The sequence below is a fragment of the Rosa rugosa genome, chromosome 3 (assembly GCF_958449725.1).
Source record: "Rosa rugosa chromosome 3, drRosRugo1.1, whole genome shotgun sequence".
NCBI classification, from domain to species: Eukaryota; Viridiplantae; Streptophyta; class Magnoliopsida; order Rosales; family Rosaceae; genus Rosa; species Rosa rugosa.
The window spans coordinates 58,735,585-58,749,250 of record NC_084822.1 but is presented as its reverse complement, the minus strand read 5'-3'; the positions used below and the strand labels follow the sequence as shown (position 1 = coordinate 58,749,250).

At 37.7% G+C, this 13,666-nt stretch overlaps 2 protein-coding genes and 1 pseudogene across 3 annotated transcripts; all 3 read right to left on the bottom strand.

Moving 5' to 3' along the window:
- Positions 1 to 801: 801 nt before the first annotated feature.
- LOC133736391 (protein TIC236, chloroplastic-like) lies at positions 802 to 7,905 on the bottom strand. 2 transcript variants are annotated; one of them, XM_062163858.1, is made up of 10 exons: positions 7,570 to 7,905; positions 6,722 to 6,892; positions 6,552 to 6,611; positions 5,914 to 6,036; positions 4,936 to 5,211; positions 4,521 to 4,586; positions 3,754 to 3,882; positions 2,537 to 3,364; positions 2,135 to 2,415; positions 802 to 1,125 (listed from the first exon to the last, which is right to left on the bottom strand). In XM_062163858.1, the coding sequence occupies exons 1-10, from the start codon at positions 7,903 to 7,905 to the stop codon at positions 966 to 968; spliced, it is 2,430 nt and encodes an 809-aa protein (XP_062019842.1). In that variant the 3' UTR covers positions 802 to 965. The 2 variants fall into 2 exon arrangements, with proteins under 2 accessions (XP_062019842.1, XP_062019843.1); XM_062163859.1 differs by lacking the exon at positions 6,722 to 6,892.
- A 77-nt stretch (positions 7,906 to 7,982) lies between these two features.
- LOC133738028 (protein TIC236, chloroplastic-like) lies at positions 7,983 to 11,370 on the bottom strand. The gene is made up of 7 exons (XM_062165468.1): positions 11,335 to 11,370; positions 10,977 to 11,117; positions 10,556 to 10,618; positions 9,563 to 9,793; positions 9,375 to 9,458; positions 8,919 to 9,076; positions 7,983 to 8,124 (listed from the first exon to the last, which is right to left on the bottom strand). Exons 1-7 carry the CDS (start codon positions 11,368 to 11,370, stop codon positions 8,028 to 8,030), a joined length of 810 nt encoding a protein of 269 aa, XP_062021452.1. The 3' UTR covers positions 7,983 to 8,027.
- A 55-nt stretch (positions 11,371 to 11,425) lies between these two features.
- On the bottom strand, positions 11,426 to 13,654 carry LOC133736395 (uncharacterized; annotated as a pseudogene).
- Between the last annotated feature and the right edge of the window lie 12 nt (positions 13,655 to 13,666).

The window sequence follows — 13,666 nt, the reverse complement described above, 5'->3', positions numbered from 1 at the left end:
CAGATGTACCTCTTATAATACAGCAAATCCCACCAATGCGAGCTTTGGTTAGTCTTTACCTGGGTTTGAGTGTCTCTCCTAATCCTTTGTATTTTCTCAACTCCTAAAAATTAAATTTAATCTCACGCCCTTTTCAAAAAAAAAAAAATGTAATCTCACGCACCTTTAGCTTATCTTCTTATGACTTCGTATGTCAAGTTGATCTCTCTCGATTCCTATTTATAACGATAGGTTGGAGTGACATCTTTGAGGCAATTAGGAATACTATCATAACATGGAAACGATAAAAAAAACCAACAGTCAAGGAATACCCAAACTATTGAAACATGGAAAAGTGCCTTTTGCTTGTATAATATTTTCGAGCTTGTAGTTCACCCATAGCATAACAGAATGGTTATCGCAGAGTTCATGTTCTTGACACCCCACATGAGGCGTCTCTTTCTACTACTGTACCATCAGTCCGTTACATGTCTACCACTACCGCAGCCGAACTACCTTTATAATCGATGCTTCAATGCATTTCAGATTTTCCCTACAGCTCTTCATATGAAGCATGGCTTCTAAAGTACACGAGGTCAGTTTTAAGAACAGCTATCAACAGCAAAAATATTAACTTTTGGGGGCTCAAAAACTGTATGCTTGTTAAGTTCTATGTTTCTCTCGTAACACAGCTCGAATGCAGGTAGGTATTCAAATACTCGTTTTCTGAAAAAAGGTATTCGAACCCCTGGAAGACATTCTACCTGGGACCAAACAGCAAAATATATAGCAAACTCGGAAGCACATAAATCTTGCCAGTCATAGTTCACAACAAATTTTACCATTTTGTGTATCAGTATACATATATTACATTACTAGGTAATCATCTTGCTCATGAAACGAATAGAAGGGGCTTATCAACAGTAAAAATACTCAAAAAGACAGCTGTCATTTTTCTTCCTTTTCAATTGTCTCTGCAATGACTATTATGCCACAAAAAATAGGAAAACCATGAGGAAAAAAATTAATATAAAGAATATCTTGATCATCAGCCACCTATTTGATGATATGCTATTCATATACTTGAGCAGTTGCCCTTGTGCACCCTCTACATTTGCCAATGTGTCTTCCATGTTCTCATCAATCCTGCAACAGGAAATACCCTTGTCAAAATTCCAGTTCAAATCCAATCTAAGTGTTAGGTTATAGAAACTCTAAGGATACTCTTCAAACTACCATGCACCAACTAAGAATGCCATAACCTTAAGAATTGTGAGAGAAACTAGGATTTAGTTCCCCAACTTCAAAGTGCCAAAGTATTTCTCACCAGAAATTCCCCACAACTATAACAATAATCAGAATGTAGCACAGATGCAAACAGATAAAAGATCATTCAAAAAAATCCACAAATTACTGTCTCTTTTCGAATAGAAACCTTAGGACCATAATGATAACTAGACATTCAAATTAAAACAATGACGGGAACAAGGAAACTGAACAGAGCGAAATGTAGTACACATAGCAATTGCACTAAATTTATGGATACTTCAACGAAAATGTACCATCTTATTGGAAAAATGTTTTCACTGACAAAGCACCTTCGCTTTTCTATAAATGTGAGTGTCAGAACCACTGCCATCAGAGACAAACCATTTTATTGTGCAATATTTGTCATCGTCCACAACAACTAATTTTACTCAACCTCATTCAACTAATTGATAAGGTCTTGGGCTAAAATGGATATCAGATATCTATGAAAGGAACATCCAACTAAGACAGCGAATAAAAAGACAGCAAATAAACATGGATTAACTAAGACATCAGTTTTCTTTGGGCAGCATAAAAAGAAACATGCAACTAAGACAGCAAATAAACATGGAATAACTTCTATGAAAGGAAAAAGAACGACCCCCCAGAATAAGGATATATCATCTCTTCTTTCTTCCTTGCTTTGTTTGTTTGTTTGTCTTTTTCTTTTTTCTTTTCCAAATACGTAATTAGAACACAAGAACCAATAAAAAATTCAAGACCAACATCATCAAATTGGAAAAAGTTGAAAATTATAATCAGCATATGAACCCAAAAACTAACCTAATTTATGATGTGAATGAACTTAAACTTAAAAGATACATTTATACGAAATTCAGATCAGCACCTTAAAATATTTTTTGCCCGCACTTCCAGAACTTCACATTTCAAGTCAATTTTATCTCCAAGGGATGCTTCACTTGTTTGAAGGGGCAGGTTGCCCTTGACAAACAGCTTACCCCTTCTACTTACTCTACTCTCCAATGAAGTGATGCATAACCTATTTGATTTCACATGAACTGTGCCACCGAAATTTGTAAGTGGTTTCCAGAGAACCGGTGATGATATAGATGCCCTGTGGAAGGATGCATATCCATCCAGCACTGGTTGTTCAACTGTGCCTCTGACCTGTTTATTTCATATCATATCCTCAGAAAATCGATATATACTGAACTTAAACATAACAGAGCTAGGGCGGGAGGTGGGGGAGCCAACAGTTTAAGAAATTACAGAACCACAAAATACCTACCTGAAGCATGATGTCGGCATTGCCCTGAAGCCATTTAGCATAAGGAGATAAAGCAGTTAACATCATCATGCCCCCATCTTTTATATCAGCATCTATTCTGACTTCCCCTACATCTAATATGTTCCAGTTTAAACCTTTAAGGCTTTCAGCTAATCCCGTATCCCAGCCTTCTTCATTCCTCTCTCTTGGAAGTTTCTTTTCACTGGCATCATCGCTAGACCCCCTGCCTCTTTCCTTCACCCAACCATGGTCCCAGGAAGTAGCTCGGCTTTTATCTTTTTCTAAATCTTCTTCCTCTAACATGTTATTCTGAACAAAAGTAACAGGTATGCTTCCCTGAATGTGTACATGCCCAGTTTGGATGATTGGTTCAAATTTTGCATTGAACAGAAAACGACTGGTTGAGGTGAGGGAAGCAACAGTTTCAGCTCGTCCAAGATCAATCCCCCCAACGGCACCATCCAGGAGCCTGACTTGCACATCACATTCTGGTTTCACAAGACTCCCTCTAAGATCGCCTTCCATGTGCAGTATGCCTCTAATTGGTGCTAAAAATTGCCGTAGAGATTGAACATCATCAGTAGCAGAAGATTCAATGACCTGAATCACAGTGGGAACTAGACTAACAGGAAAGTTCAAAACAGCAAAGTGTAGATTTGTTTTCGGCCCTAACAAAGTCCCATCTGCATGGACTGTGGCGTTGTCTTTCTGAATAAAGATCTTTTCCAGGCGCAAACCATCATCATTGCTGTATGCACCTACTGCCAGAACGCGCTGAGTTTTGTAGGTTCCCCACTCCCAGTCATCCCCATGAAAATCAAATTCTGCCTGACAAAAAACATACATTGATAAAGCCAATTGTTAGAGGACAAAGCTTATATGCCAGAACCAAGTCGTGGTGGCTATGTTTTCCAGATCAAAAACCTACAATTCCTAAGTGGACTAGGAAGAGAGTAATCCTATTACCTTAGATGAAGTTGGTTTTCCCCTTAAACTGAGATTAAATTAAAAGTATCAAGGAGCAAAATCCAAAATGAAAGTGGTCATACTTTGTAGTATTAATGCACAACTTCGTAGCATTTACCATTATTTCTGTCCCAACAAGCAATTGTCCAAAACTAAATATATTTGCGATTTTCATATTCATCCCTGTACTCTATAGACAATAGTGTTTGATATTTGAACTTGGCACCGCTACAAAATTGAAAGATACATACCATTGTGTCCCCATTGCCACCTCCGCTTGCATCAAGAGAGCCATGCCAGCTACCTCTGAGCTCAGTTAAACCTGGAAGATCATCTTCCAGAATAACTTCATTTAATGGGGTATAATGTCCCCGTATAACCTGAAACAGGATATGAAATCAATTATATATATACATATAATTCCGGTCCTGGAATCACAGCATCTGTAAGGTTTAAAAGGTCCAAACAAACTCCGAAGATGGAACACCATGATATATAAATTGACACAAAAACAAACAAGGTACCCTCACAAATGACTTTAGCAAAGTCAGATGGTACAAGGAAATATGATGGTGCAAAACTTCCATTGAAAATTGAGAAAACAATGTTACACAATGATGAGTATAAAAAATGGCATTGCTTCATAAATAGCAGACAGTTGACAAGAAATTACTAATAATTACCACTTCAAAATCCATACTGTAATGTATAAATTTGGACCCTGTAAGGCGATATTTCACTAAATAAATTGTATTGAGAAATAAAAAATATAATTCTTTTGAATGCGGTCCTAGCTGGTTAGGGCCCTGGAGGGTCGCCTTGGTTGTCTTAACCTGGGGCAGGGCATGCCTGACTTTTAGGTATGCAGCTTACTTAATACTTCTTGGGTCATAATTGCTATTTTATTAGGTCTGTTTAAAGGCATCATATTCCAATTTCATGTCCACCACGTGATGGGAATTCAAGAGCTACACATTTAAAATAAGAATGGACATATGATCTTTCCTCCAAAAAGTACCTCAAGCAGTTCTTTCAGACTTTCTGTATATAATCCAACCGACTGCAAGCTTTGAACAAACAGGTACTGCATGCAAGGGCCACAGAAACATGTACAATCAGTGTTTTTTCTCGTTGTTTCCTTTTAAAAGTGAAATTGTACAATCCAAGAATTAGAACTTATGAAAGCAGATTCAATCCTTTGATTAGGAAAAGAGAAAAAGATTGCCGGTGAAATCAAACAATAGTTTTACAAGAAAAAGTCAGCAAGTCTTACCGGAAAAGAGAGAAAAATAAATAAATGTATAGGCAGAATAGGTTTAGGATGCGATATGTAGTAGATTCAATAGTTTCATAATCACTGCAAGTCTATTACACTTGGGTACTATTTTAACAAAATTGTTGTTTTGGCTAGACTAAATTGAGTGGGATACAACCTTTGATCTTGAGTGAACAGCGGGATCTGTACTTCGAGAAACAAGTCTGGCAAGGGGAAGCATCTCAGCAACCTCAGCTCTAGGAACTTCCAGTCTCATTCTCCACCTTCCCATAGAAGATATGACACTACCCAGATTCCCAGCCATCGCTCTTTTCAATAAACCTCCCCTTTCCTTCTCAGCAGGGTTGCGATCTCGACTGCCAGGCAATACATATTCACCCTGAAGCTCATAACGACTATTGCTTTGCTCCAAGACGGTTTTCTCAACAGTGATCTAAATAATGGTTGTCAACAAGTACCAATATCAGACATTATACAAAAGACTTGTAGTAGCACAACACAAAAAGTAGTTCATCTCATTAAGCTTCAAGCATAACCCAATCCCACTGATGTCATCTTAACAACAACGTTTTAAACAAAGCTTGAAGTTCATGGTTGAAGAAATTAGAGCAACCAACCAAAACTAATTTACTTTCCCAATAGGAATACTCCTAGCAATGGTCAGTGTAAAACAAATCTAATATCCTTGAAACATTTACTTAAAGGAAATGTGGTCAAATTTTGGATTCTGTATATTTACCGAAATCAGAGAAATCAAGAACATTATTATAAATATAAAAAAATAAAGAAAAAATAAAATCATTGCGCCATTCAAATGAACAACAGATATTACAGAAAGAAGACAAATTATAGAGACCTTAAGCAGAGATAAACCAGCAAAAGAGAACTCAAACAAAACATTCGTTTTCCTTCAAAATGCAATTTTCACTTTTTGAGTTTTTCTGAATTCATTTTCACAAGCATGGACATCTTGGCATTGGGAAGGAACAGTAGCATAGAACCTTACTTAACTATCAACATTCAAATTTGCAATCGAAAAGATGTGAACAGAAGACAATCTTGTCAATGAAAATCCCAAAGCAATAAATCCACAAGGACAAGAAAAGTACAAACACCCTTTCAACAAGGTACTCACAACATCCCCACTCCATCTAGCAGCCACATCAAGGGCTTCACCTAGTACACCGCTAAACTTTGGCCGAAGTACAGATAGCAGCCCATGACCTCTTCGTTTCTGAAGATTAAGCTGAATTTCTGCCTGAAAGCAAAGAACCAGCTTTAACCATTCAATATAATAAAGCAACTGAGTAGAAAGTTAAAAACAACAAACACTGATCAACCTACTTTTATTTACTCAACTAGATTATGACTCAAGTAAACAGAATAACTGAGTTAAAACTAAATTTCACTAATGATATAATGCATAAAAGAAACAGTGAACAACCATTAAAAGTATTTCCAGAATTCCTACGGAAAAAGATCATATGACAACTTCGATTTTTCTAATCCCTTTTTTCTACTTTACCTCTGAGAAGTCCCTTGAAGTGATGGTCAAAGACAATGTTATAAACGAGATGGTTAAATTAGCCATGCAAATAAAGTCCTATTATAATTTGAAGGCTTCATTAGAATGAACATCAAAGTAATCAAGTTCCAGTGCATGTTTGCCACTCTTAACATCAAACTTACAATAACCAAATGTGCACCAGAGAGGAACGGAAGGGGGAGAAAGGGGAAACAGAAAATAATAAACACAGGAGGCTGCTGGCTTACCTTTTGTATTGTTCCACGGAGCGAAGCTAATTCCAACTCATCGAGTGGTAACTGACGTATCTGTTTACCAACACAAAGACCAAGAGTTATGTACTCGATTTGCTATCACTAAAAGTGATCCGAGAGAGGGGTGAAATAGGAAGATAATAACTTTGCTCAAATATAGGTACGTCCAAGCTAGCAGAATGAAATGGTTGGAAGCAAATGTTTGCTTTTAGTTGGCCCTTTTGAAGGAAGAAAGACAACAATTGTCTACTTTGTGTGTTAGTTTCACTGTTAGGCTTCAGTGGCCCTACAAACTCCACTACAAGACTTTCATCTGGCCTACCTGTGGCATCTAACTGCACTAACAGAAATATCTCATATTTTAGAAGAAGCTGTAGGAAACAGGGAATAAACAATAATAAGTCATAAATATAGTTGGTCAACACCAACTCTTTCTTTATTATCAGACCATATCTCGATCACATCAAAACGACAAATGTTACACTAACCACACCACATGTTGTCCTCAGTGAATCATTTATGAGCATTCAAATCCCAAAGTATACATATGGTAAAATGTAAAATGTACAACAGAATCTGATTATGAATAAGTTTTCCAAGTACCCAAGCATGAGCATTCCAAGGCAATGTATCAATTTCAAAAGTGGAAATTCTCACTAACTAAATTTTTAAACATGCTTATTTTAAAATGAAGTTACTCATATACAAGTAGCATTGGCACACTGAAAATTACAAAGAGCTTCCATGATACGATAGACTATAACCATAACGCTTACTCCAGATCAGTTATGCTCTATAGTGAAGAATGTCAATAAATTACAATTACAGAAATAAAGAACAAATAAAACAAGAATAGAATCAATCAACTTATTAATTTGAAAGTTATAGTGGGAACAATTGAGGACAAGATCACCTTCACACACACACACACACACACACACATATATATATGTATATATGCTCAGTTCCAAGGAAAATAAAAGGTGAAATATGTAAACATTCTTTGCATTACCTTGATACACTCACGTGAAATGCTCAACGATCCAGCCAACTGAGGGACCAACATCAACTGATTCAATTTGAGACCCGAAATTGAAACCTCTCCTACGAGACTATCTGTCTTTCCTGTATCTGTCATATTCACCTGTTGCTTATTTCTCTCGGAACCAAATTCTTGTCCATTAGAAATACTAAAAGGCTTTAAAACCTTTCCCTGAAACTTGATCTTCCCTGTTGCTTTCAAATGCATGGGTTTCGGAGAATCAAAGGGATAAGAAGATACCAAGCTAAAAAACTCAAAACCACGCATACGTAAATCCAAGTCGATTCCCTCAACAACAAATGGCATGGCACTCTTTGTCTCAGCATCTCTTTTGTTTAGCCAATCTTTATCCTTGTAAGATGTTAGAACTTTTGAGGACAAGTCAAAGGCAGTAGATGAGGAATTAATAGTAATGGAATCATGCGCTATTATGATATCTCCTCAAGCATCGCTGAAGGACCCTTCAGCCTTTGGAGCCGTCCATTTAATGTCAAACCTCCAACATTAGAAAAATAACACATAAACCTGAAGAACTTTCACATCAGAGGTGGACTATCATCATCAGCAGCCACATTATTATATGATCAAAAACCATAACAAAATGCAGAGGAAGCATATAAGCAACTGTTGTGAATTTGGCTCGTTGATATGCCTAAGTTGATTAGGATTCAAGGCAAAACCAGATGGGTAAATGAAGCTTAGTGCGCACAGGAATTCTTCTAGTATCCTAATGGGTTTTGGAATAGGAAGAGTTATTCCTATTGATTTAGACCTGGAAAGTAAGTTCTATTCTAGATAGGAATAGGAAAGCTAGCTCCCTTTCCTTGTTCTAATAGTTTTAGCAATCCTAATGTGACATGTTTGTAACCAGCGCCTATAATCTATAAATAGGGCTGCAGGGAGGTCACATAAGGTGTCCTCAGATCAGAGAAGAGATCTCAGAGAGTTCTCAGTTACATATAAACACAGGGGCAGAGAGAGCCAAGGGTGATAGAGAGATCTAGCAAAGGGGTTGGGGATTAGCATAGGGATTTCAATAAGTACTTGTAATCAAGTTGTTATTCTCCATAGTGCTAGTGATTCTCAAGAGAGATCACACAGAGGACGTAGGCAAAGTTTTTGTCGAACCTCTATAAAATTCTGTGTTCGTGTGCAGTGGTTTTTTGCTGTGATATTTTGCGTCATCATCCTATTATTGTTTGCAGTCATAAGTCTATAAAGAGAAACAAGGTTCTGGGTTAATTAAAAGGTGCATATTTACTACAGCAACAACATGAATAATTCTTGAGCAACAGATAAGAGGCACCCAGGAATCTTACGGTCTCAGAAGGGATCCAGAAAGTTTTGTTTCTCCATTTAAATCCCCTAATTTCAGTGGCATCAGTTGAAGATACCCAGGAATATATCGATGCAGAATTTTATCAAAGCACATACTTCCGGAGAAATTCACATCCATTGATGTATCATCAACCTCACCCTGTGTAGAGGCATCACACAAATAAATTTCAATAAAAACAAAAGTTGATCGAGTGTGCTGCGCATCATCACAAAGATTTAAAATCCAACAGAAAGATTATTATTTAAAAGCCTCGATGGGAAACTGACTGCATCTAAAACATAACAGTTTTTCACCCATGCAAGATGTTGACAAGCCAGATCAAACTTAATGTTTTTGTGTCAATATACACACTTTTCTACCAAGAGAATGATATATCTAAAATCTTGGCTAAACTTTTGGACAAACCCAAAAGGTGAGCTCATCAGCAACTACATACCTCTGGGCAAATCCATGCATTCCCAGCCCCTCGAATTTCACCTCCATCGACAAGACTAGCTCTAATTCCATACAAGTCAGCGACCTATGCAAAAGTACAGGATAAGCTTACAAGAATATAGATACACTTGCATGAGGAAAACCAAGACTCAATTTTGGTATCATTTTAGTTGTTCCTTATAAACTTACACAGCTATCAGTGTTGAAAGTGAAATTGGCAGACACGCATGAAAATGGTACACGATCAAACGCTGCCACAGCACCAGCTTCCTTACTTTTCAAAACTGCTTCTGATGCGGCAGATGGAGGAAAATCAGAAACTGACTGGGACATCCTTCTAGATACCATTCCACTTCCCACAAATATAGGAGCATCCAATGGACCTTGACAGTTAAACACTGCAGTCACTGAACCAGCCAGCTACATGGGGAAGATTCAGACAGAGATTGATTAATTTGCTATATCACCTATCATAACTGTCTTATTGTCAGAGGGCAGAGGACTAAATAGGGAAAATTAATGCACACCATCATTATTATGTGGAATTGAGGAAATAATAGTCGGGAATGCACAAACAGACTATTTAACACAACTCTTTAAAAATATACTAAAACTTAGAGAATGTTTTTTTCTTTTTCAATTAAATAAAAAAAATTAAAAGGAGAGAGAGAGAACAGGGAGCTTTGGAAACCTATAATATTAAGCATTAGCGCTCAGATTTTAACATCACACTTTTTCTACCTGAAAACCAGTGTTTCAGACAGTTGAGGGCTATACATGTGACAGTCACCGTCTGATACTCCACAGAGACTTCTAAAAGTTTTTTTATTTCCTTTACCTATAATTCATAATTATACTAACCCATTTCATGACCTATGCAAGCAGCAAACACTCAAAAATAGAATGAATATTATAAGTAAACAAAGAGAATTGTAAACAACCATGCTCTATGACAGGAAAATGCTAGTGTCCTACCATGACAAAGAGGCGCTCTCACGTATGTGTTTAAACACTACCCTTTAGAAGGGAGGAGTAATGGGTTCAACTGTCTATGCGAGGAAGGATTCAGGGAGAAGAAGAGCTAACATGTAATTTGCAGCCTACTACCATTTACCAAATACAGCAAAACAACAGACAACACATTAAAGCCAATCAGACACAATAAATGCAACAGACATGTACCGGAAACATAAGAGGCTTCATCTTGAAAGTTTTCATCAAGGCATTTACTTCCACGCAAGAAACCTGGAAATAGACAAAGATTACTATGCAGTAGAATTCATGTAACAAAAAGGAAATCAAATAAGTAATTTCAAGTTGCTGGTAATGAATTGCCCAGTTGTCCAAGAAATGATTCTAGTACAAAAAGAAGGCACCAGGAACTCTTACTGTAACTTACATATATCAATTATATCTAAAATCCCGGGAACATCATCATTCTCAACTGACAAACGCAATTCCTGATGGCCTTCAGTAGTGTTTTAGACTAAAATAAGTTATTTATCTACTTCTATATAGCTGAACTAAACTTAGGTACTCGTTTTTCTTTTCATTTCTAGTCAGAAATTTAAGTGCATTGCCAAATATATCTCCAATAACGCACCTGACACATAAGATGAAACTCTCCTTCCTCGGGATGAATACCAAAATCTCCAGACGCTTCCAAAGGAACATCACCAAACCAGCCACTTGCATTGTGTAAGAATATTCGCTGGCCACGGAAACATAAGCTTGCCGAGATGTCCTGCATAGAAGAAACACAAGGTACAAAATGAAGACCACATTCCAGAATTCAAGCACAACAGCATGGTGGTCTCAAGGAATAATATGCAATGAGCAAAACTGGTAAATCCACATATATGTCTAATGCAACTCAGTAAACAAAAAAGCCGAAGTGAAACTTCCTGTAGTCAACCGACCGCAATACAATTAAATTAAGGTCATCTTCAACAAAACCAGACCCAGAACCCACTCTTTATTTCGCAAAACTTGGCCATATGAACAATGGTAAATTACATGCTCATATTTAACATGTTGAACGAAACTGGGCTTTTACCGCAGAGGCTGCTGGTTATAATGGTTCTTCTCTTTCTTCTTGGCTGCAGCAAGTTTTGCTCTCCTGGCAGCAGCCTCTTGAGCAGCAGCTTTTGCCGCCGCATCCAACTCTTTGGTAGATTTCTTCTTCTTGGCAGTTGCCACCTTCTTTAGTCTATCTTTCACATCAATAATTGATGTGTCCTCCTCCGTCTGTTCAGTTCCTGCAACTTCACTTTGTCCATTAGTGACCCCTGAGTTGTTTGGTTGATCCTGTGATTCTTTTGCATCCTTAGAAGCTTTATCTTTCTTTTTCTTCTTCTTGGAGCTTTTGGACTCTGCAGGATGATTTTCCTTCTTTTCTGCATCTCCATTTGGCACACTATCCTTGTCTTGGGCAACACCTGCAAATGCAATACATCAGATGTTGTCAAGTACAAAATCAAACATTAGGTAATCACTTCAGTACCACCAATAATACCAGGAGTTCAACTCTGCCATAACACTAGAAATAAATATAAATACGAGTTCACCTTCATGCATAAGTCAATAAAATTGCTTGATAAATGAATACGGGAATGGCAACCAAGAAGAATGACCAAGTAGATGATTGTTAATGCATACAATGAAGACTTAACCATCCTCTTTGCACATGCTTCATAATTAATAATACTGCTTTCATCTAAGACTTAGCTTTATTCTACTTTAAAAGTTAAGTAAATAGATGGAGCACATGATGGCAAACAACAAAAGAATGACCAAGTATATGGAGCACACATGTGCATATATGTGACTGTGTAATGTGTAAAACAAAGAGTTGACCATCTCTCTTGTATCTGATATTGATTAAAAAAAATATAAATATACTTCTTTACATGTGTAAAGTAAACATTGCAAACAAATAAAAGCATGCAATATCAAAACTGAACCACACAGAATTGCAGATCACTATAGTAAAATCTCATCAACAAAAAAGAAGAAGAAACTTACCATGTGATTCATCTTGACTGTCACTCTCCTTCTGGGTAACTCCAAAATCAGCTAGAAGAGCTTCAAGTTCTGCCAGTTCCTTTTTCTCTCTCCTTCTTTGAAAGTTGCTTTTCTGCCTCCTTAGGTGGGGCAGGAACCTCAGCAGGCTTCTTCACCACTGGCTCAGGCTGAACTGGAGCCTCTGGTTCATGATCATGCTCTTCCTCATCTTCATCACCTTCATCAAGAATATCTTCTTCACTCTCACCTTCCTGTAGTCATGAATAGACAAGCAGTTGTATAAGAACTCCATTCAGGTTGTCTTCACGACTTTTCAATATTGTAACAAATGTGTAACCACCTGAAACCAAAATCACAATCTACCCAAATCATACTAACCATAATCCAGCCTTCCATTCCAACTATGTCAAGGCTGACTATCATTCAACATAAATCATATGTATAATGTACAAAAAAAAAAATGTGCACAAGATCAAAAATCAGCTACTAGTTATTCCACTGACACATTACTTCACACACGACAGACTATTCCACATTAGATATCAAACACTGCAGCCAGCTACATTGATCAGAATGTTACTCATATGCCTCGGGCTATATTCATCATTAGACACGACGAGTCGATCTAATTCAGATCATTCTACCAAACAACTTGATCAGTTTTATCAATACCCCCGGCTAGGTAAGGTAGAATTAAATAATGCACAACCAACAGCACAAGACAAGGATAAAGATTGAGATACCAAAAACCAACAGAAAAAAAGGAAATGAGTTCCAACCTCTACATTGGCAGCCTTGTGCTTACTCGGCTGAGGCTGAGAGGATCCCCAAACCGGCTGAATCGGGGCCGTGGTGGCATAATAGTCATCATCATCTTCATCATCCACATCCGCCCACGACTTGGCGTTCAAGGGAGCAGGCGCCCAGAACACCTGTGGCTCGGGGGCCTTGGGCTGCCCCGAGTGGTCCTTGGAGGTCCCTCTGCTCTTCTTATCGGACTTCTTCTTCTTCCTCAGAGTCTCGAGCGCCGCGAAAACGTTGGTGTTCTTGATGACGAGCGAGCCCTCGTCTCTCCTGTTTCCACCGCCTACCATCTGTTTGTTCCTTCCAACACTCAAATTTTCACGTCGTCGTCCACTCTCGGCAAAAATCGAATCGGCTCCGACTCGCGCAAACGGAGACCTAATAATAGATATAGATATTGTATGTACAAACAAAATCACAATCGGAAAAATAAACAAAAATCCGCAAGAGGGGAGCTATATATAT

What these genes read in the sequence shown, in the direction of transcription:
- LOC133736391 (XM_062163858.1), bottom strand. Translation starts at nt 7,905, where the DNA reads ATGCCATTTGTTGTTGAGGGAATCGACTTGGATTTACGTATGCGTGGT. An exon ending in CTAGATGGAGTGGGGATGTT is followed by an intron (nt 5,212 to 5,913) that starts GTGAGTACCTTG and finishes ACCATTATTTAG; the next exon opens with ATCACTGTTGAGAAAACCGT. An exon ending in CGGGCAAAAAATATTTTAAG is followed by an intron (nt 1,126 to 2,134) that starts GTGCTGATCTGA and finishes TTCCTGTTGCAG; the next exon opens with GATTGATGAGAACATGGAAG.
- LOC133738028 (XM_062165468.1), bottom strand. Translation starts at nt 11,370, where the DNA reads ATGGCCAAGTTTTGCGAAATAAAGAGTGGGTTCTGG. An exon ending in AGTTTCATCTTATGTGTCAG is followed by an intron (nt 10,619 to 10,976) that starts GTGCGTTATTGG and finishes GTCTATTTCCAG; the next exon opens with GTTTCTTGCGTGGAAGTAAA. An exon ending in CTTTCAACACTGATAGCTGT is followed by an intron (nt 9,459 to 9,562) that starts GTAAGTTTATAA and finishes ACTTTTGCATAG; the next exon opens with GTCGCTGACTTGTATGGAAT.